Below are 26,526 nucleotides of genomic sequence, written 5' to 3'. Positions count from 1 at the left end.
ACTCTCGTTAAATAAAACCAAAGGCAGGGCTGGTTGTACGGCTCAGTGGTAAAGCCCTTGGCTTACAAACCTAGCGACCTGGAACCGTATCAAGGGAGAAGGAGAGAATGGACTTCCCCAAATTATCCTCTGACCTACACATGTGCTACTTGGCATTCCTGAACTTTCCTTATCAAACGCACAGGCAGAAACAGCAACTACGATAATAGACAACCAAACATCAGCCATGCTGGGCAGGGGCAGAGGGGGGACAGGAACCCCGTGTACTGCTGAGGGGGATGTAAGTTAGTGCAGCTACTGCGAAGTTAGTATAAATGTTCCACAACCAAAAAAAAAAAAAAAAAGCCATAGAGTCAAACTGGACAGCTTCTGGGCAAAGGACTTTCAATTTGCATGGTGTGGAGGGACCTACAGGGCCACGCTTGTTCCGCTGTTCAAAGCTGAGTTGTGGGATCAGCTTAGGAGTCTGTCAACTGATGGAAGGATAGAGAACATTTTATATATGCACATATATATGTATATATACACACCTATGTATATGTACATGTGTACACATATGTATATATGTATGTATATGTATGTATTTGTATGTATATGTATGTATGTGTATGTGTATGTGTACATGTATGTATATATGCACAGACACACTCAATGGAGCTGTAGTCAACTGTAAAGAAGAATGTAATTATGTTGTTTGAAGGAAAGTGGATGCAACTGTAGTTAATCATATTATGTGGAAGAAGCCAGACCACATTTCCTCATATATATCATATATCCTAGATTGTAAAGGACGTGTGTACATATATAATAATAACATACATATACATATACACATACGCATACACATACATACATACGTGTGTGTGTGTGTGTGTGTGTGTATGTGTGTGTGTGTGTGCGATGAAAGTAGAAACAAGGGATTGGAGAGATGACTCAGTGGTTAAGAGCACCGACTGCTCTTCCAGAGGTCCTGAGTTCAATTCCCAGCAACCACATGGTTCCTCACAACCATCTGTAATGGGATCTGATGCCCTCTTCTGGTGTGTCTGAAGACGGCTACAGTGTACTCACATACATAAAATAAATAAATATTAAAAAAGAAGGAAAGTAGAAACAAGAGAAACAGGAAGGGACCTTACAGGGTGGGGACTATATGAGGAATGAATATGGTCAAAGTACATGATATGTTTGGATGAAAATATCTCTATAAAACCCACCACAATGCACAACAAGTACATATTAAAAACAGGCGATGCTGCTGGGAAATGAATGACTGCTGTGGGTTTCATGGTCCCTGGAGGGGGAAGTGAACGAAGCCTGTGAATTGTTTCACATTTGCTACTGATGTTGGCTGGGTGCAGACTATTGTGATCATAGAAACATATGGATTATGCAAAAAGCCTCTATTGTATGCTCCCACGAATAACTAACTGAGCAATTCAGGAGAGAGGGTGGGGAGGAGAGTTTGACTAACTCATCACATAAATGAAAGACATCTCTTTAGAAAGCTAAATAGCAATGTTTTTCATTATGTATGTGTGGTATTTGTGTGGGGATGGTGCGTGTGTGTGTATGTGTGTGTGATATGTATGTGTGTATGGTGTATGTGTTTGATTCATACACATGAGTGTGTGTGTATATGCACATGATACCTAAATACAGAGGCCAGAGCAGAATGTGGTGTGCCTTCCTCTTCTCTCTACCTTACTGCTTTGAGACAGAGCCTCTCACTTAATCTGACCCTCTCATTGCAGCTAGGCCGACTGGCCAGTGGACTCTTGGACTCTGCCTGTCTTTGTCCCACAACATTGGGCTCACAGGCGTACGGAGCCAGACTCCGGGTTTTACATGTGTGTTGGTCTTTGAACTCAGGTCTTCCCCCTTATAAAAGCTCCTTAACCACTCACTCACCCTTAAAGTATTTTTAAAAACATTCAGATTATATAAAAGAGTTGAGTCATTGTGCCTGTAGCTCGTGAGTTCTTGAGCATCGTTATATGTTTTGGTGAGGAGGCGTTTTGAATATTTAACTACCTTAACTGTTCAGCATGGAGCTGACGGCTTGATCTGTTTATAAACCCTTACTTCGAGGAGCGACTGCAGGAGCAAGCCGTACACTTAACTGTGGCTAGAAGCTGGTATAACCAGACACCAGAAACTCAGCCTCTGTTTCTTTAGAAAACAGAAGTCATTCCTGGGTCTTGGTTAGACTGGCCAGTGATTTCCCTCACCAGAAGTGCTTGTGACCTCGGTGTCTCAGACATCTAAGAAATCCTTTGGAATATTTGCAAACACACAGTGAAAAGTCCTGGGATGGGACCTAAGTCTAAACAGAAAATTAATTTCTGTTTTAATATACTGTATGCACAAAGCAAAATTAATTTTATGTTTTGTATCCACTTTATACACAGCCAGAATGTGATCTTTATATACCGCTTTGAGCGCCTGCCCAGATTCTGCCTGCCTGCCGTGTTGATGCTCAAAGAGTGTCAGATTTGGGAACATTTTGGGTTAGAGATATGCAACCTTTATCAGTTTGTATAGTTAGGTACCAAACAGCTCATCAAATGAGTGGGCGAACCTTTGGTAGTTCCTTCCCTCTCAATGTATCACACAAACGTCTGAGACGGAGGTCTCTCTGCTGCACAGACTTGCCTCTAACTCTTGGCTTCAGACAATCTGGCCTTTTGGGTAGCTAGGATCATGTGTGTGTCATCATGTGTAGCAAAAAGAATACATTTAAACATGTGATTTTAAAATTTCAGACTCTCAGTACCAGGCAGTGGTACAGGCCTTTAAATCCCAGCACTCGGGAGGCAGAGGCAGGTGGACCTCTGAGTTTGAGGACAGCCTGGTCTGCAGAGTGAGTTCCAGGAGAGATAGGGCCCACAGAGAAACCCTGTCCCGGAAAACAAAAACAAAAACAAACAAAATTGAAGCTCTTAATTTCAAAATATTTAATTATTATTAATTATTTAATTATTATAATAATATTACGAAGGGAAAACAACGAGTGTTCTTTTCAGGGCGTTTGCTTCCCATCTCTGAAGCCTGTTCCCACCTCCCACTTTGTTGAAGAAGGATCTGTCTGGTTTCCACCACTGCACTGTGTACTACAGGCCCATGGGTGTTGTCCAGCTGACTGCCCTGTCTCAACTCTCATCTGACTGATTACGTGGCTTTCAGAGATAGGGCTCGGGTCACCAGGTCACCAGGTCACCAGGTCTGGGTGACTTTTATTCACTGAGCCATACCCCACCCCTTGGTCCCATGTCTTAAGCTCACCACTCTCTCCTTTATATCGCAACTCTGTCAGAGCTGCTGTCTCTTTATTCTGTGCTCCAAACCCTCCATGGCTTCTCATCTCATGTGGAAGAAAACACTCCAGGCCCTGTGATCGTTGTTCTTTCTACCCCAGTCAGTCTGGCTGTGTGGCTATTTCCTGAGTGCCCCTGACTGTCGGCTTGGACAGTCTTCTTCTGACAACATGCTGTTCCCCCGGCGAATGGCCTCTTGGCGAGGCTGCCCTGATCATGCCCTGGGAATGTATAGCACCCCTAATCACTGCCATGCTTACTTTTCCTCCACTGCATTCTACTGTCCTGACTATAGGACTCTACTTTCTGTTCTGCGTCCCTGATAGAGCAAAACTCCCCAGGGATACAACTTGTGTCTTGTCTGTTTACTGGTACAACTCCAAGGGCCTGACCTGGGACACCCTTGGGAACTTTGTTTTGCTTCACGTGTCTTTTGAGTCAGGTGCTAATGCAGCCTAAGCTAAGGAAATCCTCTTTCCTCAGTCTCGTGAGGACTGGGGTTACACGTGGGCCCCACCACACCCAGTTTCTGTTATGCTGGGGCCTGGGGACTGAACCCAGGGTTTTGTGAGTGCTGGACAAGCACTGTACCAACTGAACTATATCCCCAGCCACATGGGTTTATATTTATTATTAATAATGCATTGGTTGAATAAGAGTCCTCACAAATTTAGTATTTATAATTCTGCATCATCGGCATTAAATCTTTAGCTTAATGCAGATATTAACTATTTATATTGTGTGGAGGGGGAGTGACTGCTCTCAGTAAGGAAAATGGGGAACATCATATCTTTAACGTTTTCTCTTTATTTTCAATCTAATTCAGTTTTGTGCGTGCATGCATGCTTGCATGAGTATGTGTGTTCTCGTGTGTGTGTGTGTGTGTGTGTGTGTGTGTGTGTGTATGTGTGTGTGTGTGAGACAAGCACATAAGCTTATGGGTGCACACATACCTTTCGGTGCATGTGCAGGGGTGGAGGGAGATGTTGGGTGTTTTCTTTTACTGCTTTCTGCCTCTTGTGTTGAGACATGGTGTCTCACTGAACTGGAAGCTTGCCTTTTTGGCTAGGCCAACTGGCTACCCAGTTCCCAGGATCTGCCTGCTCTGCTCCCCAGTGACATAGAGAAGCCCAAATAGGGATTCAAATTCAAGCTTTCATGTTGCACAGCTTCCTTTAACATAAAAAACCGTATGTGTTTAAGGTACAAACCAGTATATATTACAATTACATATAAATGTAAGTGATTACTGCCGCCAGGCTAATTAGCATACCCATCTTATAAACGGTGACATTTGTAGCTACTTGCAAGCAAAGCCACTTCCTGGTGAGTTACAGCATATGGGCAGCTGCCTCGTGAGGTTTCTCAGAAGCCTTTTCCCCTCCTGACTCCTTGGTGCCAGTGCCAAGCTCCTGTGGCAATCAGTACTGTGCGATTCTGTGGCAGTTCTGGAGAACAGAAAGTGTTCTTCAGTCTTTACCATTTCCTAGCGACCCAGATAATGACGGGTGGAACTACTGTCAACCTGGCTTATACATGAGAACTCCAGGAAGCCTGGGGGACCTGGGATTCACAAACCTGCAGGGAACTCCCACCCCACAAGGATGGGAGTGGGGGAGTGGGAATTGAACTCAGGACCTTGTGTACGCTCTACCCATGAGACACAGCCATCCAATGGCATCAGTAACCAGAGTCCTCTTCAGGAGCAGCAAGTGTTCTGGACCACTGAGCCATCTCTCCAGGACACCGTCCCCAAAATGAGGGAATGAAATCAGTTCTTCATGCTCGCGTGGCAAGGGCTTCACTGTCCGAGCTGTCTCTCCAGACCTCCATCTTTTTAGCACCTCATCAAGACCTCAAAGCTCCCCTGGGAATGCTGTCTCAACAGTGTTCTCACTAGAGGACTGAATTTTGGGGTATAAATCCTGGTGACAGCTTCACTGATGACTGTCAGTGCTGGGTTATTGATGTGTGCGTGCGACAGAAGCTCCCTCTCTCCACCTGTCTCCTGTTCTATTGTATTCCAGTTCTATGATATTCTCAGTCTTTCCTAGTTACTTCTAAACATCCCCCACCAGCCAAGAGGTTTCTCATCTTCCTGCTCTCTCCCGAGTCTTCCTCTGTGGCTGCTACGCTCATCACATCTTTTGAGAATCTTCTCTTTACACTTCAGATTAGGGTCCCCTGTATCCAGGGCTGGCTGTCTCCTAAGGACTATGGTTACACATGTGTCACCACGGCCAGCTTATGTGGTGCCAACCCAGGGTTTTGTGCTCACTTCAGCAGCTGAATCACATCGCCAGCCCCACGTTTTATACTTTTAAAACACTTCATTCCACTGTGTCTTTTTTTTTTTTTCCCTCTTTTTTTCCGGAGTGGGGGACCGAACCCAGGGCCTTGAGCTTGCTAGGCAAGCACTCTACCACTGAGCTAAATCCCCAGCACCCACTGTGTCTTTTTTTTTCTTTTCTTTTCTTTTTTTCAGAGCTGGGGACAGAACCCAGGGCCTTGCTCTTGCTAGGCAAGCGCTCTACCACTGAGCTAAGTCCCCAACCCCCCCACTGTGTCTTTTTAAAATCTTTTTTTTTTTTCCAGCGCCGAATCCCTGCCGCTCGCTGCGGCGCGGGAAATGTGGCATAAAATCTTTAAATGATATTTATGTACGGAACACTTATCGTACATTTAACCCAGTTTAGTGGCGAGTTCTTTAGCCTTTGTCTGTTCCAGCTTGGCAATGGGAGCCACAGACTTAGGACCCAGGACGTTGCCTCCCCAGTGGTGGAGGATCTGTCATTATAATTGGTCCTAGCAGCTTCCACGAGCTTAGCCAGAGCTCCCTTGTCTTCCAGAGTTGACCTGTGTGAAGGCAACAGTGGTGCATGTCTTCCTGTGGACCAGGTGCCCCAGCCTGGCCTTTCCCTTGATGATGCAGTAGGGCACCCCCATCTTTCGACACAGGGCAGGCAGGAAAACCACCGGCTCAATGGGGTCTACATCATGGGCAATCACCTCCAGCTGAGCCTTCTTGTTCTCCACCAAGGTGGTGGCTGTATTGACCCCTGCTAGGGGCACAGGTGTCTCTTAGTTGGGACACCCCCTTTGCAGCTTTCTTCTCAGCCAGGCCAGTAGCCTTTGCTTCTCCTGCTTTGTCTCTGGCCTGCACTTGTGGGCAAGCTTAAGCAGCTGGAGGTAGGGAGTCGCTGTCTGCCTGTCTAGGGCCTGGGGGAACTGGTCAATGGCCAGGGGTCCTTTGAGCCACTTACAGAAGATGGCTCTTTGCCACTGCAGCAGGCTGGGTGTCCTGTCCAATGCGGAAGTTCTTGGGTCTTTTCTCAAACAAAGAACTGACCACCTTTTGGCTTCCTGTTTCTTCATGATGGCAAGGGTCAGGGTCACGTTCTTCCCCTTGGCCTTATTTTCTTTGGGCATGTTGCTCAGCTGGACGAGAGAGCCGGCACCACTGTGCCTTTTTAATGTTTTTTTGTTTCAACTATTTTTTTTAAACTCACATTCCAGTCTTAAAAGTGCAATTCCACCAAGAAACTTTCCCTGTGGGCCTCCCCGTCCCAACAGTGACAAGCACATACTGTACCTCATAGCATCAGCACCCTGAGTTAACTCAGTGACATCTCCCTCTCTCTCCCTGAGAGCTGGGCTGCTAAAAATCTTGTTTAAGTCACCAGATGGTCAGGTGCTCCATAAACCTTTGTTAAATAAATGTTCATAACGGATACAGCAGGATGAAGCTGAGCGTATAGACAGTAGTGGGGTCTCCTGTAGGGTGTGTGGGGAGGGGCTTTGGTGTACTGGTGGGAGGGGCTATAGGGTGGGGGGCTTTAGTGTGGGGGAGGGGCTTTTGGGTATGTGAGGGAGGGGTATGGAGGGCAGCTGTACTGTAGGGTGTGTGTGCATGTGGAGGGACTTTCATGTATTTGGGAGGAGGGGCTTTAGGGTGTGTGTAGGGCTATAGGGTATGTGTGGGGGGAGGGGCTGTACTATAGAGTGTGTGTGTGGTGTTGAGGGAGGAGAGGCAGCTTTACTCTCCAGGCCCGGAGAGTGAGTCAGATCTTAGGAGGTGCAGAAATGGCTGACTTGATCTGAAGGCAGAACTGAATCAGCCATGCATTTGCTCTGCTTGCTGTATAAACAAGGTTGGGTTTGCTGGTGTTCTCTGGGTCTGTGCTCGCTGGCCTGCCCACTTATGAGTGTGTTAACAGTCACTTTGTATGCTTAGTATTCCCCTATGAACATTTTCACACACACACACACACACACACACACACACACTTACCCCTCCTGAACATTTCAAGTAAAAACATCAAGAAAAATGACTCCTTTTGAGACATAAAAGGGAGGGCTGGTGAGGAGACTCCTTGGGTCAGGGCACTCGTGGCCAAGCATGGAACCCTGAGTTCCATACCCAGGGCTCACATACTGGAAGGACAGAATTGCCTGCTTCAAGTTGTCCTCTCCATTCCGTGTTCCTGCTATGGTACATGCTCATATCTGTGTACACACACACACACACACACACGCACACGCACACGCACACACACACGAACATACACATACACTCACATGCACACATACACACACATACACACACATGCACACACACAGACACATGTACACACACACACACACACACACACAGGAATAAGAAACGAAGGCCAAGAAGCACAGAGAGTCTTGTGCTGGGCTGAGCTGAGCAGACTAGCCTGAAGGAGCCGATTAGACAGCAAGTGCTCCCTTCTCCAGCTATCTGGAGTCTGCAATAGGAATGCTACACAAGAGATAGAGACACTCAGGTAACCTGGGCCAAACTGTTTGGGCGACCCGAGTGAACTACCCCAGACTAAGTGGCTAAAAAGCTCCTTTTTAGGGTCGGGTGGTGGCTCAACAGGTAAAGCAGTGATGTGTCAGTGAGAGGCCCCACATTCAAATTTCCAGAACTCACATAAAGCTGGATATGAGAGCAAGTCTGCAATCTCAGTGTGTCTGTGAAAAGATAGAGGCAGGAGAATCCCTGGAAGGGTTAGAGCCTGGTGAACATGTCAGTGAGCAAAAGGAGAGCTAACTCAAGCAAGGTAGGTGGGACTGCCCTCTGACCTACACACACACACACACACACACACACACACACACACACACACGCACACGCACACGCACATACACATACACTCACATGCACACATACACACACATACACACACATGCACACACACAGACACATGTACACACACACATACACTCACATACACACATACATACACACACATACACACACATATACACACACAGGCACACACACAGACACACGCACGCATGCACACACACATGCACACACACACATACACACATACACACATACACACATATACACACATGCACACATACACACATACACACATATACACACATGCACACATACACACATATACACACATGCACACATACACACACATACACACATACACACACATACATACAGACACACATACACACATATACACGCATGCACACATACACACACATACACACATACACACACATACATACAGACACACATGCACACATACACACACACCCCATTTTTTTTAGGACTGTATAGTTTTCTGGGCCCTACATTATGTTTCTCAGCTAGAGCCTCTGGGTGTCAGGGTCCAGAATTGGTAGGTCAGGACCCTCTCGCGCCTCTGGCTCCTTGATTCAGCTCTGTGCTGTCTGCAGTGTCAAGTGGGGTAGGGAGGTGAAGACTGAGGAGTCCTGCAGGTACAGGAACGGACCGTGCTGAGCATTCTGAGACAATGTGAATTAGGGAAAGATCAGCCATGCTGTTACCTCATGACCACCAGAAACGTGATGTGAGCTGTTCTCTAGGGCCTCTGGGCATTGTCTTCTCTTCTGTCTGGAAGTTCCCCCTCTGGTGTTTCCTGTTAACCTGCTCTTTAGCTGGAGGACGCAGAGCATCCCAAAATCTACCCTCTACCTTGGGACTGAATAGCATGCCTCTCCCCTGTGTGGCAGTAACTCTTGTCTGACTGTTGATCTGTTCTCTCTCCTCTGCGATTTCGAAAGCTACTCTGGGCAGGGACCAGCACTAGGCTACAGTTAAAGTTTATTTATTCATTTGTTTGCTTATTATTTATTTATTTATTTAATGTATGTGAGTACACTCTAGCTGTCTTCAGACACACCAGAAGAGGGCATCAGATTCCCATTACAGATGGTTTGTGAGCCACCCTGTGGTTGCTGGGAATTGAACCCAGGACCTCTGGAAGAGTAGTCAGTGCTCTTAACCGCTGAGCTATCTTTTCAGTCCCAGTGAAAGTTTTATAAAGCCAAGTTCTTTTATTATGGAAACTATATACAAAAGCAAGAGGGTAATAGAATTTATTCCCATGCCCAGTGCCAGCAGCTATCAAACATTTGCCAACATTTCTTCCTGTCATCCTTCACTAAAAGAGTTTTATTGTTGGACAAACGTAAGCAGAGGAACACACATGAGGCAAATGTTGTGTATAATGGAGCAACTGAAAGCCTTGAAGCCAGGAGCATAAGGAAATAGACCATTTCCGGAAAAACCTTCAGTTACCACAAGAGTAACCATGTCTTGATTTTTATGGTAATGTATCTCACACAGATCTTTATAGTGTTTAAAAATTATTTACGAGTGAGTACGTGTGTCACATGTATGCAGGTGCTAAGAGTAAGTGTGACACATGTATGCAGGTGCTAAGAGTAAGTGTGTCACATGTATGCAGGTGCTAAGAGTAAGTGTGTCACATGTATGCAGGTGCTGAGACAGCTGGAAGAGGACATTGGATCTCTTGGAACTGGAGTGACAGATGGTTGTGAGTTGTCATATGAGTGCTGGGAATTGAACCTATGTCCTCTGCAAGAGCAGCAAGTGCTCCTAACTGCTGAGCCATCTCTCCAGCCTTATATTTATAATTTTACCTCTTCTGTATACCCCCTCAACCTCTTTTAAAATTGAGGCAATGTCCTGAATGGTACCGAACTCCATCTGTAAACAAGAAAGCCATTCAACTCCTTAAATTTTTTATATTCCCTTTATTTATTTGTATGTGGAGTGCACAGCTAAGGTGTGGGTGTGGGGTTGGATGATAGTGTGCGGGAGTTGATGCTTTCCTTCCACCAGGTGGACCCAGGAGCCTAACTTCAGTCATCAGTTTGGTGACAGATACTTTTTACCCCTCTAGTTGGCTTTTGACTTTCAATTTCTGAACCTCCTGTCCTGCCTTCCTAAATTTGGGGGATTATATGGCCGCCAAAACCAGAAATAATAATTAGTTTCAAGAGACTAATTAGGTGCTGTTAAGGGTTGAACCTTAGTGTCAGGTATCAGGGCTTCACACATGCTTGGTAAAGATTATGTAACATAACTTCGTGGTTATCACTTTCCCTGTACTTTAAAAATAAACCTGGTTAGAAGCATTCAGAATACCTTTTTTATATGGTTGGTAGTGGCAGGAGAAGGAGACAGAGGCCTGGGAAGGGAAGGCATCGTGAACGTAGCTGTGTCCCATGGTGTCTTCCAGGTGCTAGGAGAAGTGATACTGTGTCATCACGAAGGAGCCAAAATTGAATGATTCCTAAAAGTCTGTGTGTCTCCTGGAAGGGTTTCTTTGGTTGTTTTTCCTGTCTCCTGAGGATAAATCCCTGAGTGAGCCAAGGGTGTTCCTTGAAACATATTATTCAGAGAGAAGTAACTAATTAACAAATAGCTCTGGGCTAGATGTTTGCTGAGCTAGAGAGGAGAGGTGGCTTCTCTGAGTAGCAAACAAACCTTGGCCACCACCTTAGGAACTGCAGCTCTTGTGTAGTGGGCTGAGTGTTTGGAGTGTTAAAGCTGGAAGTCAAAGCTGGGGCTTTGCTGATGCTAGAGAGGTTCTGCAGGGTTTCCGGATGTCTGAAAAACAGGAGGGGACTTTAGTGTTTGCTAGCGACAGGCTGTTTATGTTTCAGAAATGTATCCAACCTCTGTCAGTGGCTGAGTGGGTTAAGAACACAAGCATTGAGAAAGCATCTTTGTTATGTGTCTAAAAATCTCCCTGGAGATAAAGTCTCATGGAGAGACAGGTCCAACTGTTTTTATTTGGTGACTGACACCCAGGATCCACTTGTCAGTTGGTAAAAGTCACAAGTTCCTAAGTTATAGTTGTAAAGGTGGCCTTGGAGGGATACACAGTGTCAGAGGTAAGGAGAAGGTGATTCCCCATCTTTGTTGCAATGATTCACACATCCAAGTGTCACTTTTATGTAGTGGTGCCTGGGTATTTGGTGTTAGTACCATTTCCTTGGTGACCCAGGGTCAATTCTGATTCAGCCTCCCAAGCTCACGTTCTGGTTTCTGTTAGGATGTTCTCCATTCCTGTCACGGATGGGAGAAGGGAAGTAGACACAAGAAAAGAGGAAGAGCACAATACTGCTGAATTCCTCTTAGTGTACCCTTAACATGAGCTATCTTATCTAAAGCAAGGATTCCTTCAGAACCTCTAGAAATTACCTTGATTGACAGTGGAGGCGGCTGGAGCTCACAGTATGGGTGAAATACTCAAGTGCAGGGATCCCAAATGTCTGTCCAAATCCCAAGTTTGTTTCCTCTCCTCTTTCTGCCCAACCAACACAAGGTCTTGTTCTATAGTGAGGCTTGCCTAGAATCTCTACGTAGCCCAAACTGGTCTCAGAATCACCATCCTCCTCTTGCACATCTTCCTTCACTGCTCTGCAGAACGATTTTTTTTTTTAAACACAGAGTCTACACAGAATTACATATGCAGTTCTGGCTGTCCTATAACCAGGCTGGCCTTGTACGAACAAATGTCCACCTGCCTTTGCCTCTGCCTCTGAAGTGCTGGGATTAAAGGTGTGTCCCACTATGCCAGCCTCCACAGATAATTCTTAACTTTATACTCAAATTTGTCTAATTTCTAAATGTGTGACACATATTTAACTCTCTATAATAATATTTTAAATCTCATCTATCTACACACACAATTTCAAACATAATATATTAATTAACCATAATACTAGAGATAAATATAGTTTTTAGTATACAGATACTTGGGAAAAATAGAAGGCACATGAAACAATCAGGTGTTTGTACCTACAGATAGTAAAAAAAAAAAGGATTTAACCATAATAAAAATAGAATAATATCTCACTGAATGTTCATATATCCTCTGTCTTAGTTAGGGTTTTACTGCTGTGAACAGACACCATGACCACGGCAACTCTTACAAGGACAACATTCAACTGGGACTGGCTTACAGATTCAGAGGTTCAGTCCATTATTATCAAAGTGGGAACATGGCAGCATCCAGGCAGGCATGGTGCTGGAAGAGCTGAGAGTTCTACATCTTCATCTGAAGGCTACTAGCAGAATACTGACTTCTAGGCAGCTAGGATGAGGGTCTTAAAGCCCATGCTCACAGTGACACACCTACTCCAACAAGGCCACACCTCCTAACACTGTCACCCCTATGCCGAGCATACATAAACCATGAATAAACCATGACATTCTATATCATTCTTTTCTCACTTTTTTTTTTTTTTTGGACAGGGTCTCACCCTGGAACTTAATATGTGCCCCAGGCTGAGTTAAACTTGTGGTGATTCAGTGTGGGTCACCCAAACGCTGAGATTATAGGTGTGGACACCACGCTCAGCTTACTTTGTCTTCATATGTGATATTTAAACTTTGTAAATGTTTAACCTAACTACTGGACTGTAACACGTGCGTGTACATGTGTGTGTACATGTGTGTATGTATATGTGTGTATGCATGTGTGTGTACATGTGTGTATAAGCATGTGTGTGTATGTGTGCACGAGTGCATGTGTCATGTGTGTGAGTATGCACATGCATGTGAGGTTGTGTGTATGTGCATGTTGTGTGTATGTATATATGTGTGTGCATGTATGTGCATGTACGTGTGTATACACATATGAAGGTCAGAGGACAACTTTCATGAGTTGATTTTGTGGATTTCAGGAGTGAAGCTCAGGTCATCAGGCTTGTATGGTGAGTGCTTTTATGTGCTCAACCATCTTGCTGGCCCAAGACATTTCTAACTTGTTTTATTTTTTGTGTTTTGTTTATGTTTTGCCTGCATGTATGCCTTGCACTGTGTGTGTGTCTGGTACTGAAAGAGGCCAGAAGAATGCCTTGAGTGCCCTGGAACTGGAGTTACAGATGTGGGTGCAGAGAATTGAACCCAGGCTCTGGAAGAGCAGCCAGTACTCTTCTAAGCCACTACTCCAGCCTCCTATGGAAATTTAAAATACAGAACGACCAAGTTACGTTTGTAAACTCTTGAAATTATTTATTGCAACACAGTAACACAGGAGCTGACTGAATGCATGCTAAAGGTCAAATAACACAGGCAGTGCTCTGGTTAGTGATGTCGCTGTCTCAGACGAAGGATTCTTGCTTTTGTATAAAACAAATGGGCCTTTGATTTGCATGGTCACTGCAGCATAGGAGAATTCAGAACAAAGAATACTTACTTTGCTTGTAACACAGTTAGAGCGTAGGCTTAAGTAATTGTATTTCCCACTTTGTCAGTATGAATATCTGACAAGCCACTTGAAAATTATTTGGAAGTTTCCCAATTCTTCACCAAGCCAGGCAGTTCACATGGTATCTCTGAGCCCTTCCAAACCTGCTAATGCCAGTGTCATGTGATTATTGTAACCAAGAGCTCTCCCAGATCTCAGCTATTTCCTTAGAGGTTGGTACCACCCACTCCTGCCCTAGTACGGTTGCTTGACTCTTGGCTACTGCAGGCGATGCTTCACACAGGGCATACAGGAGAACATCTCTGCTCGGTTTAGGCTTTCAGATCAATCTTAGGGAATGCTTTGGTTCTTCTCTAGATGATGAAACAGAAACCCAGGCAAGCACTGAGCCACAGGCCTGGCTCCTACAGGTTTATAATACTCAGAGTAAAGCATGTGGTAGCAATGTCTCAAAGTGTCACAGGTTACTGCAGTTCTGCCCAGGTTTGCAAGGTTCTTGACAGGCTGTGAGTCAGCATGGTGCAAAAGAAAAGCACAGGGGTTGGGGATTTAGCTCAGTGGTAGAGCGCTTGCCTAGGAAGCGCAAGGCCCTGGGTTCGGTCCCCAGCTCACCAGCTCCGAAAAAAAGAACCAAAAAAAAAAAAACCAAACCAAAACAAAACAAAACAACCACACACATAAAAATAAATCTTTAGGGGGTTGGGGATTTAGCTTAGTGGTAGAGCGCTTGCCTAGCAACCCTAAGGCCCTGGGTTCGGTCCCCAGCTCCAAAAAAAAAGAAAAAAGAAAAAGAAAAAAAAAAAAAGAGAGAAAAGCACAGACGTTGAGGTCGGATTGGGGGAGGGGAGAAGGTGGACTTTGGGAAGGCATTCCTCTGTGTATTATTGCCAAGCGTAGAAAATACCAGGATGGGGGTTGGGGATTTAGCTCAGTGGTAGAGTGCTTGCCTAGCAACCACAAGGCCCTGGGTTCGGTCCCCAGCTCCGGAAAAAAAAAATACCAGGATGGGGTTATTCTTAGCTCATAAGTCTGCTAATCTACTAATCGTTCTGCTGAACATGCATCCACGTTCAGCAGTCAGAGCTAATTTTCACCACTCCCAATACCGATTAAGACTCCTAGAATCTGGGTAATTATGTTCATATTATGGCCCTAGAAGCCCAGACTGGGGAGTCTAGAGACGGTTGTCAGGGGCAGACCCAGAAGAAGAATTCAAGTACAGTCTCTCCCCAGATCCAGTGTCTTAAGATCTTTCTTTATTTTTAATTAAAAGTTGCTAGTGTGTGTGTGTGTGTGTGTGTGTGTGTGTGTGTGTGTGTGTCTGTCTGTCTGTCTGTCTGTCTGTCTGTCAGTCTTCAGACACTTGAGTGCCATGGCATGTGGATGCCAGAGCGCATTGTTCAGGAGATGCTCTGTCCTCCCATTTTTGTGAGGAAGGTCTCTCCTGCTTTTTCTGTCACAGTGGCTACCGCAAGCTCTCTGGTCCTGGCTGAGGCTCCTGTTCTGGTATTGGAGCACCGGGTTTCAGGCGCCCACCATCAAATCTAGCTTTTCACCAGGGTTCTGGGGACCAGACTCAGGTCTGCAGACTCATGGTGCAGGGGCTTTTCCCACTGAGCCATCCCACCAGGATCCTCTGTCTACACTCACACAGGGCCACGCCCATCGGTCCTTTCAAGAAGAAATGGAGCAGAAATAGGAGACTGTACAATTCTATCACACACCCGAATAAAGCGGAGAGCAGAAGAAGTTGTGAGACCAAGGGTAACCTGGGATATAGTTAACCTAATGATAACCTGATTGCCTGGGGGCAGAAAAGAAGGAGATAGGAGATGAAAAAGTTTGTTATACCTTTGCACTGGAGTAGGATTCCCCTCCATCCTTCAACCCTCCCACCCCCCACTCCCCCATCTCCCCTTCTTGTCCCTGTCTCAAATGAAAGATTCTTGCTTTTGCAAGAAACAATTGGGCCTTTGATTTGCATGGTCACTGCAGTCTAGGAGAACCGAGAACAAAGAATACTGACTTTGCTTGTAACACAGTTAGAACCTAGGCTTACGTAATTGTATTTCCCACTTTGTCAGTATGAGGAGGGTTACACATCACAGGATCTGAGGGGAGCCGAGGGATGGAGCATGTGTGGTCATAAAAATAGAAGCAGGTAGCACAGGCAGAGTCAGTACCCAGCCTGGAGCCAGGGGCCTGGTACTGTTCGTTCTGGCTCTGGTGTGGTGACACATTCTTGGGAGTTGAGCATAGAGTCCAATAGTAGCTGCCAAGATTTTGGGAAGCCTTCTGACCCTGCTGGGTTCCTCTCCTCTCCCAAATACTCTGCCTGCCTCAGTACTAGGGATATTGAAGGTTGAATAGATACTGGCCAGCAGAGGGTGGGGAGAAACTGTGGTGGGAGCAGGGAGCAGGAAGCAGGAGGGGCACAGGGAATGGGGAGCAGGAGCGGGGAGCAGGAATCCAGGAGCAAGCTTAAGCAATCCCCAGCACAGAGACCTTTACTTAGGACTGTGACACACCTATTTGCAGAGACCTGTCAGCCCCTTCACCTTTCCCCAGTGTTTGGTCCTAGAGTTCCCTGTCCCTACAGCAAGAAGAGGGTCAAAACTGAGCAACTCCCAACCTAGCAGAAACCTCACACACAGTCTGCAACAAGGGAAACCACGCTTGTGCGTTTGGCCGTCCCCTCCCACTCTACCCATCCCTTCATTTCTTACATTTTCCAATTCCCAAATAAAGATTAAAGTTCCTGAGGTGGTCTCCTTCCTTCTCTTCCCAATTTTTTTTAACCTTTTTATTTTGTTTATGCGTGCGCGTCTGTGTGTGTGTTTGTGTGTGTGTGTGTGTGTGTGTGTGTGTGTGTACATGTGCATACAGGAACCCACAGCAGACAGAAGAAGGCATTGGATGGATGCTTGGAGCTGGAATTAGAGGTGGTTATAAACTCCCTGACATGTATGCTGGGAACTGAGCTCCAGTTCTCTACAGCCACAGCAAGTCTAAGCCCCCACTTAGGTCACTTTCAAATGCCACCTGCTCTCTAGACATTTTATTCTCAGTGTTGCAGGTGAGGTTCTCTTGGAGCCAAACGGCCATCTATAATGACTCTATGTTCAGTTTCGCTGGTGGCCGGAGAGCCTAGTCCACGGGTGTCACCTGTGATGTTAGCAAGCCATCTCACTGTGCCGGGGGGGGGGGGTAAACTACTGACCTAGGCTCCTTACCTGCTGTGTTCTTCCCCATCTCTTGCATCAAAGAGGAAGACACTTTATGGAAGATAATTGGTTCAGAAAGCTGGGAACGGAAGCATCATTTGATTTACGATGTCTTGAAGTTGGCAATAGCTTCCATTCCTCCGATGGGATAAGCTAAACCAGCTCCTCTCTCTGCAGGGATAGTGTGGGAGAGGCAATGTCTCACTTGCTGGGTTCGTGCTTGGATTGTGACCACACAGGCGAGATTAAAACCAATACCCTCCCACCCTTCTCTTGGGTCTCAGGAACTGCCTTGCGATTTTGATTTTCTTAGATAAGTAGTTCCCTCAATTAGACCTCATAGCAGAAAAATTTGTTCCTTTAGTTATTCTGGGAAGTCATTTGGTGGTTTAAAAATATGGATTTGACTTTCTCTCTCTCTCTCTCTCTTTCTTTCTTTTCTTTCTTTCTTTTTTTTTTTTTGATAGAATTCCTTTGTCATACTATTTTCGTCATTAGAAACCTGGGAAGAAGTAGTTGTGCTGGCCAAGGATGACACAGAATGATTCACTTTTTATTTAAGGCTTGCCATTGCTGACCTCGGGAGGCTAATTTAGAAGTGAATCATTTATAGAAAGTTCTACCCTGTTCGAGGCAGGGCTTTCTACAATATCCTCTTGAGGGTCTAAATAAAGCACACAGTATCATGTTTCTAAATGTCTGCCTTGTTGCCAATTTTATATCTTTTCTAAGCTGTGAAACTGTTTCTAGTGACTACGGTATTAAGATGCTGTGTATAATATGATACATTGTTTGAAACAATGTTAGAGATTGAGTATGTTATATTGAGAAAATACTAGGCAGGAGATTTTTGGAATGGCTGTTTAGAATACAGAGAAATGAATGTAAATAGTTTAAAGTGACCAGAAATGACTTCTCAATTATTATAATTCAAACTGAGCAATCATGCTTTGATGATATTTGGACATTTCTTAAAACACCTAATGTTCATGACTTTCAGAGCCATTTACAAGAAATTCACTTCAGAAGCTGTCTTACTCCTTTAGAAATCGAACAGTTTACTACAGAAACTATCCAGTTTTACACAGCATAAAATGTATATTTTGTATACATTTTATACATTTTATGTATATTCAGTTTCTCACTGAAGACTGAATTTATATTACATTGTAGATAAAGAATTATGTGTTAGAAAAAAAAAACCCACTGAAGCCTGAATTCTTGTTGTGATTTTGACCTTAGACAGACAAACTCTCTGTGGTCTGAGCTGATGTCCTGTCTGCTGAGAGCACAGGGCTACATGCCTTCATATCTGAGTCAGAAGGATTAGTCGTGCTTACACACTGGGAGGTGATGGGGGCTTAGATGGCCCTGGGCAGATGTTAGATCTCAGAGACTCATTGGAGGGCAAAGAGATTGGAATCTGTCAACCATGGCTACAGTCCTAGACAAAACTTTTTACTCTAAGCCACTGTTTTCTAAGGCAGGAGGAAAAAGGCAAGGCAGATATAGTTCAGTGGTTGGATGTTCTTAAAGATTATTTTGGGAGACGGCCTGTGTATGAAAATGGAGGGCAGCATTCAGCAGTGAATTCTCTTCTTCACCTTGTGATGAGGCAAGTCCTCTCTTGTTTCTGTGCTTGCTGCCTATGTGAGCTTTCAGATGATTCTCTGTTCGCCTCCCGGCTCTGTGTAGGAATTCTGGGAGTATATGTGAGCAACTGCATTTGGCTTTTGCGTGGATTCTGGAGATTGAACTCATATTGCCAGACTTGCCTGGCAAGCACCCTAACCACTGAGTTACCTTGCTGTCCCTGAAGCAGGTTCTTATCATGTTTGGGACCATGCCCTAAAACAAACAGATAAACACACACCCGTAGGTTGCTTATCTCTAATCGGAAAGGCTTAGAACTCAATGTATTCTGGATTCCAGTTTCATTTTGTATTTTGGAATACTTGCACATTTAACACAAAGTTTATTTACAAATTAATTTCATGCAAGTAAATAGAAGATGACGGTGTGTAATGCTTTAAAAAATAATTTTGGGTAGAAAACAAAGATTTGTGGCATAGAATATTCCACAGTATATTGAGGTGCAAGATGTTTTGGATTGTGGAACATTCTGAATCTGGACTTTCAAGTTAGTGCTGTGCAGCCTGAAAGACAACATTACCTGGATCTGTTGTAACTTCAAGTTGTGTAAGTAGCTGGTACCCACAATGCACCAGTGTCTCTTGTCCTTGATACTGGTCTTCTTTTATTCTTTCTGGCATCCATCTCCTCAGTGTGTTGTGTTCAGTGTTGTATACAGTTGAAGTAGATGCTGCTATCCACTGCATTTTAGCAAAAGTGGGAGCCCATAGTGAAACAGTGTATACCTCACCCCAGTACCAGCACAGTTAGGAGTTACAAGTTTTAATGTAACATGTTTACTCTTGAGAGTGTGATGGTTTGAATAAGAATGGCCCCATAAGTTCATATATTTGAATGCTTAGTCAGCATGGAGTGGAACTGTCTGAAAGGATTAGAAGGATTAGGAGGTGTGGCCTTGTGGGAGGAAATGCACCATTAGGAGTGGGCTTTGAGGTTTCAAAAGCCCACACCAAGCCCAGTCTCTCTCTGCTTTTGGATTAGGGTGTAACTCTTAGCTGCTTCTCCAATAGCTTGTTTGTATGGCTCCTGGCATGATAATGGACTAAGCCTGTGAATTAAATGCTTTCTTTCCTAAGAGTTGACTTGGTCATGGTATCTCTTCACAGCAGTAGAACAGTGACTGTGACTAAGGCTGATCTTTTCGGAAGATTTTTTTTTTTTTTGGATGGGGTCATTAGACAGTCTTCGCTGGCCTAGAACTCACTATCTAGACCAGCCTATAAAACTTAGACAATATGAGTCTCCCAGGCTGGGAACGATGGTTCTGCAGTTAAAAGCACTGGCTGCTCTTCCTGAGGATCAGAGTTCAGATGCCAGTACCCATACCAGAGCTCACAACCACCCGCAGACCCAACTCCAGAGGGATCAAACACCTCTAGAATCCTTAGACACTCAGATGTATATACATATGCATAATTAAAGATAAATAACTCTGAAAAAAAAGAAAGAGAGAATAGCCCAGGTCAAACCTAGTCATTAACAACAGAAAGGCAATCACATGGTTTTCTTACGTGTAATGATGGGGTGAAAATCTTCACATGAGAGGGCGAATTCTTGGTTTATTCATTTTCAATTTCTCTTTTTTATTTTCTGCAGTAACACTGACTGATGTTTCTATCATTCTTTTTTTTTTAGACTTATTTATTATATGTGTCTGAGTACATTGTCACTGTCTTCAGACACACCAGAAGAGGGCATCAGATCCCACTATAGATGGTTGTGAGCCACCATGTGGTTGCTGGAATTTGAACTCAGGACCTCTGAAAGAACAGTCAGTGTTCTTAACCGCTGAGCCATCTCTCCAGCCCTGTTTCTATCATTCTTATTTGAAATAAAGGGCACAAAAAAAAAAAAAAAAGCGAGATTCTTGGGAAAACTGAGATATAAGAAAGCAGTTATATGAGAATTTTTACTACTGCTACCGTAGGTAGCCACAAGAGAACTGTTTCAGCTGCTTTCACTTAAAACTGAACCCGTAGGAGTGGGTGTGTCTCTGACTCTTTTTCCTGTTTTGGGGACTCTTCCTTTTGCCTTGTCCAACCTCCAGATTTGCGTGTGATCTTTTTGTATCTTGTTTTGTTGTGTTTGGTCCTTGTCTCTTGGAGGCCTGCTCTTTTCTGAGGGAAAATGTAGGGGGAGTGTTTCTGGGAAAGGAGAGGTGGGTGAGGGGGTGGGGAGGGGATGGGTAAACAACATACACCAGGAGGGTTTGGGGAGTAGAGACTGCAGTTGGCCGGAATGGACTGTGTGAAATAAGAATCTATCTGCAACAATGAAAAAACCACACCCACAGATAGTGAGTTTCTAGGTGTGTGAACCATAACCTCCCTCTTCACTTAATGTTGGGACACTAGACTCTTTGGCCAGCGCAGTTCCAGTTCCTGTTTAAGGAAAACATCAAACAAAAGAGAGCTGGAAATGAACTTCCTGGGGTTTTAAAAATAATTTGGATGCGTTTGGGTCATTTGTTCATCTGTGTGTGGGCTAGACCATCTCCTGAAGCACTAGGGACAAATATTTATTCTGCACCATCCACAAAGTATCCTTGAAGAATATGACAGGGCTCCCCTGTAAGAAACGTAACTTTAATGTACCCTGTTGGTTCTGGGCTAGCTGTCCTGGCCAGATGAGCTCCAATGATCAGTAGTAACAAGTACGCATCACATCGGGAATTTAAAAACACCGGGAAAGTAGCAATTAAAGTATAAATACACAGAAAGAATGCTGTCCATGAGTTATCTTTTAAAATGTTGAGTAATGTGATTTATTAGTCAGGGTTGTCTAGAGGAACAGAACTGATAGAATATATATACATATATATATATGTATACACACACATATATACACACATATATACACACACATATCACACACATATACACATATATACACACATATAAACATATACATATATACATACATGTGTGTATATTCATAAAATCATACATACACATATATACACATATATACACACATATAAACATATACATATATACATACATGTGTGTATATTCATAAAATCATACATACACATATATACACATATATACACACACATATATATATAACAAGTATACACACACACACACATATATATATATATGACTTATTAGTGCGGCTTATAGGCTGTGATCCAGCTAGTCCAGCAATGGCTATCTCCCATGGCAAGCCTAAGAACTCATTAGTTGTTCAGTCCACAAGTCTGAATGTCTCAGCTCATCTGCCTTCAGTATTTGTCAGAATTCCGAAGTAGGCTCTAATGCCGGTGATGTAAGAGTAAGGGCCAGCACTCAGAGCAGAAGCCTCTTTCCTCCTTGTTCTTACATAGGCTACCACCAGTAGGTGTGGCCCAGAGTCCAGCTTCTAGTGCTTATGGATTTGTGCCTTCAGCTGACCCAGTTAACGAATAAAAACCCCTCACCCGTGTGTCTGACAACTCAGATTTTTAGTTATTCCCAATGTAGTCAAGTTGACAACCAAGAGTGGCCATCGCATACGATTTCTGGGGGGAAATAAAATTTATCCTGGCTGTGACCTTTAAAATGAGCAGCATCTAATGTCTTCTTCCTGGGCCCTGCAGTTGAAGGAGCTCCCATGCCTAGTTGAGCTATTATTCAGAAAGCGCCTGTCTCATGGGAACAGCAGGGCAGTGGTACTTAGAACTGTTGGTTGGTAAACTTCTTATGTTTAGTCCCTTACTGAATTTGTAAGAACCCACTGTATCCCAAGCTTTAGGCATGCCATCCAGGCCTCAGGTTCTCATTGTGTAGCCCGGGCTGATCTGGAACTCACAGAGGTCCTTCTGCTGGATACTGAATCTGTGAGAGTCAAATAACAACCCTGGTGTTTTACAAGGGGGACGAGAGCCAAGGGAGAGCTGGCAGCAGGCGATTTCTCTTTGTAAGAACCCGCACCAGCCGGAGCAGCAGGCACATGGGTGGGAGGTTACTCGGGTTTTACTCCAGTGAAGCAGGCCGTGAGGATCAAGTCCAGAAATACAGGGAGGTGGCTTTTGTATAATCAAAAGTTCGAGCTGTTGGGGAAGATTTATAGAATATTGGCCCTTGGTGGGCTAGCCAACTTTGATAGAAATAAAAAAAGTCATTTTTCTTTTTTCTTCACGAACCTGAGGCTTGGTTTGTGCTAGGCAAGATGTCTGCCACTGAGCTATGCCCTCAACTTTGCTTAAATTGCTATTTTGAATCACTATGATGCAAAGGAAATAAAATATCCCCTTTCAAAAAAGATAAGGCCTGGGCTGGAGAGATGGCTCAGCGGTTAAGAGCACTGACTATTCTTCCAGAGGTCCTGAGTTCAATTCTCAGCAACCACATGGTGGGTCACAACCATCTGTAATGGGATCTGATGCCCTCTTCTGGTGTGTCTGAAGACAGCAATGGTGTACTCACATAATACAATAAATTAAAAAAAAAAAACAACAACAGATAAGGCCAGGCGTGTTGGTGCATTCCTTTGATCCCAGTACTCTGGAGGCAGAGGCAGGCAGAACTCTGTGACTTCAAGGCCAGCTTGGTGTACAGAGTCTGTTCAGCGAAAAACAAAACAAAACAACAGAAAGAAATATTTACTGGTTTTGACGTGCATTTTCACGGTAGTGTGTACCTCACTACCATGCATGTGCTTCCTGAGGGCCTTTGGGAATAGAACTTATATTTCGGAGGAGAATGACATAGTTTAAACCACTTTGAAGACGATGAGAGTTGAACTCAGACCCTTGAGTCTGACACATGATGATTTTGTGACTGTAAGCAAATTAATTCATCTTGCTAAGTCTCCATTTCCTGTTGGTGATATGAGGACAACAACGTCCTTTACATAGTCATTGTGAGTGTTCAGTGAGAGAGCCGATATAAATCACTTAGCATAGTGTCTGGTCTTCAGAAATGCTGAAGACATGTCTAATTCTAGCATGTGAAAACGTTGCCTCGAACTCTGCCCAGACAGAGTTCTAATACACTTTAATCACCTTCTAATACACTTTATGACAGGGACTTTTACATCATAAATTGAGGACTACTTCATTCAGTAGATATTTACTGAACAAGTTCATTGATGGTCAGGGTGTTTTGTTGAAGAAGACTAACGAGCTTTTCTCTCTCTTTACAGATCCTATTTTGTACTTTAAACACACCTAAAATTGACATGGGAAAACTCCTGGGTGGGCAGCTAGGTCTTGAAGATTTCATATTTGCCCACGTGAAAGGCATAAAAAAGGAAGTGAACGTTTATAAATCAGAGGATTCACTTGGACTCACCATCACGGATAACGGCGTTGGCTATGCTTTTATCAAGGTGAGTTTTTGAAAAAAAAAAATTATAGGGTGACCCAGTTAAGACAATCTTACAGAGCAAAGAGAGTTACAAATTCTCTTCGGGCAGAGCTAGCCAGCTCAGCTGGGGTTCACAAATTGGTAGTTCACTTTTATTTTAAAAAATGTTTTAAGATAGCATTTTTGGAAAACTCTTTTTGAAATTCTTCCCTTTGCTTTACTCAACCTCTACAGTTTAAAACTTGAGAAGAGTGGACCAGCCCCAGCCCTGGTGCCTTCTCATTACTCCCGGAATTAACCTGCCTCTGTCCCTCTGAGGTCTTTCTGGATGGTTTTTAGAGACTTAATGTTATTTATAACTGCAGGGTTTTTGTTGTTGTTGTTGTTTATTTGTTTATTTGTTTTTTAGTATATGTGTTGCCAAAGTGAGCACGCTACACAGATATTTTAAAACATTCTTCAGAGGTATCTCAATAGTCTAATTCTTTTGTTTGAATACAAAAGAGTAATATAGAGCCTCAAGGAGAAGTTAAAGAAGTGTGAGAATGAGAATAGCCAAGAAAAATTCTGCTGTAATGAATGCAGCCATGCCATCCTGTGTGAGTGTGTGTGTGTGAGTGTGAGTGTGCATGTGTATGAGTGTATGTATATGTGTGAGTATGAGTGAGTGTGTGTGTGTATGAATGTATGTATATGTGTGAGTGTGAGTGTGTGTGTGAGTATGAGTGTGATTATGTGTGTGTGAGTGTATGTTTGTGTGTGAGTGTGTGTAAGTATGTGTGTGTGAGTGTATGTGTGAGTGTGTGAATGTGTGTGTGAGTGTATGTTTGTGTGTGAGTGTGTGTAAGTATGTGTGTGTGTGAGTGTATGTGTGAGTGTGTGAATGTGTGTGTATGAGTGTGTGTATGTGTGAGTGTGTATGAGTGTGAGTGTGTGAGTGTGAGTATGAGAGTGTGTGAGTGCATGTGTGAGTGTGTGTGAATGTGAGTGTGTATGTGAGCATATGTGAATATATGAGTGTGTGTGAGTGTGAGTGTGTGTGTGTATGAATGTGAGTGTGTATGTGAGCCTGTGTGAGTATGTGAGTGTGTGTGAGTGGGTGTATGTGTGAATGTGAGTGTTATGTGAGCATATGTGACTATATGAGTGTGTGTGAGTGTGAGTGTGTGTGTATATGAGTGTGAGTGTGTATGTGAGCCTGTGTGAGTATGTGAGTGTGTGTGAGTGGGTGTATGTGTGTGAGTATATGAGTATTTGTGTGCGTGTGTGCATGTGAGGTGTGTGAGTGTGAGTGTATGAGTATGTGTGTGAGTGTGAGTATGAGAGTGTGTGTGTGAGTGTGAGTGTGTGTGTGCATGTGAGGAGTGTGAGTGTGAGTATGTGTGTGAGTGTGTGTGTGTGTATGTGTGTGAGTGTGCATGCATATGGGTTGGTTCAGGTACCCCTGTGCATGCTAAAATCTGTGACTGTTCAAGTGTACAATACAAATAGCATAGTATTTGCATATAACCCATGTACATCCTCCTGTACAGCTGAAATCATTTCTAGATCTCTTAGGACATCTATATAAATAGTTATTGCATCATGTTGCTTAGAAACCAAGGAAAACTCTGTATATGTCCAGTACAAACACACTTGTTGCATGTTCTCTTGGGGCTGTGTCTTGCTATGTAGCCAGGCTGTCTAGGGACTCCTGAGCTCCAGCGATTCTTTTGCCTCAGGGCTGGCTGCTATATTAGTCAGGGTTCTTTATCATAATGACTTCCAGTCTGCAGTCCAACTAACCCAACAACGGTCAGCTGTGAATGGAAATCCAAGAATCTAGTAGTTGCTCAGTCCCACGAGGATAGTTCTTTCAGCTGCTCTCCTGTATAAACTGGAATCCAGGCTCCAACAGATGTGCCACCCAGTAAGTGCAAGCAGGCAAAGAAGAGTGAGTCTTCCTTCTTCCAATGTCCTTATGTAGACTTCCGGCAGAAGGTGTGGCCCAGATTAAAGGTGTGTATCTCTACGCCTCGATCTGGAACTTGCATTGTCCCAGGCTGGCCTTGAACTCAGAGACCTGCTTGCCTCAGTCTCTTAGGATTAAAGGCAGGTACGTCATGGCCACGATGCCTCGATCTAGATCAAAAGCGTGTGTCGTCCCACGTCGTGATCCAGGTCAGAAGGCTGTATCTTTCGGTCTGAAGATCTGGATCACAGGTTTGCCTTGCATTTCTGGACTGTAGTTCATTCAGATGTAGTCAAGTTGACAACCAGGAGTAGCCATTACGGCTACCTTAACCGCAGCTTACAGAGAGTGTTCATCAAACACCAGTCACTCTGCATGCATTTTTGTTTAACGTTCACAGTAATTCTAGTTTGGTTTATTTTAATTTAATTTTATGTGTGTGGTGGCAGCTGTGGCAGGGTGTGGCTTGTGTGCATGTGCATATGTGTGTGTGTGTGTGTGTGTGTGTGTGTGTGTGTGTCAGCCAGAGGCTCACATTGGATGGCT

At 44.1% G+C, this 26,526-nt stretch overlaps 1 protein-coding gene across 2 annotated transcripts in view; it reads left to right on the top strand.

The window, feature by feature from the left end:
- Window positions 1-26,526, top strand: part of Gipc2 (GIPC PDZ domain containing family, member 2) — a 79,458-nt gene that overhangs the window by 5,332 nt on the left and 47,600 nt on the right. Inside the window, exon 2 of one of the 2 annotated variants that reach the window (NM_001037210.1) lies at window positions 23,866-24,051. In NM_001037210.1, coding sequence (NP_001032287.1) covers window positions 23,866-24,051 — 186 coding nt within the window. Of the gene's footprint in view, window positions 1-23,865; window positions 24,052-26,526 lie in introns of those variants that run through there. The other variant, XM_039102808.2, reaches the window with a different exon arrangement.

Source organism: Rattus norvegicus, chromosome 2 (genome assembly GCF_036323735.1).
Source record: "Rattus norvegicus strain BN/NHsdMcwi chromosome 2, GRCr8, whole genome shotgun sequence".
NCBI classification, from domain to species: Eukaryota; Metazoa; Chordata; class Mammalia; order Rodentia; family Muridae; genus Rattus; species Rattus norvegicus.
This window is presented reverse-complemented; position numbering and strand designations above follow the sequence as displayed.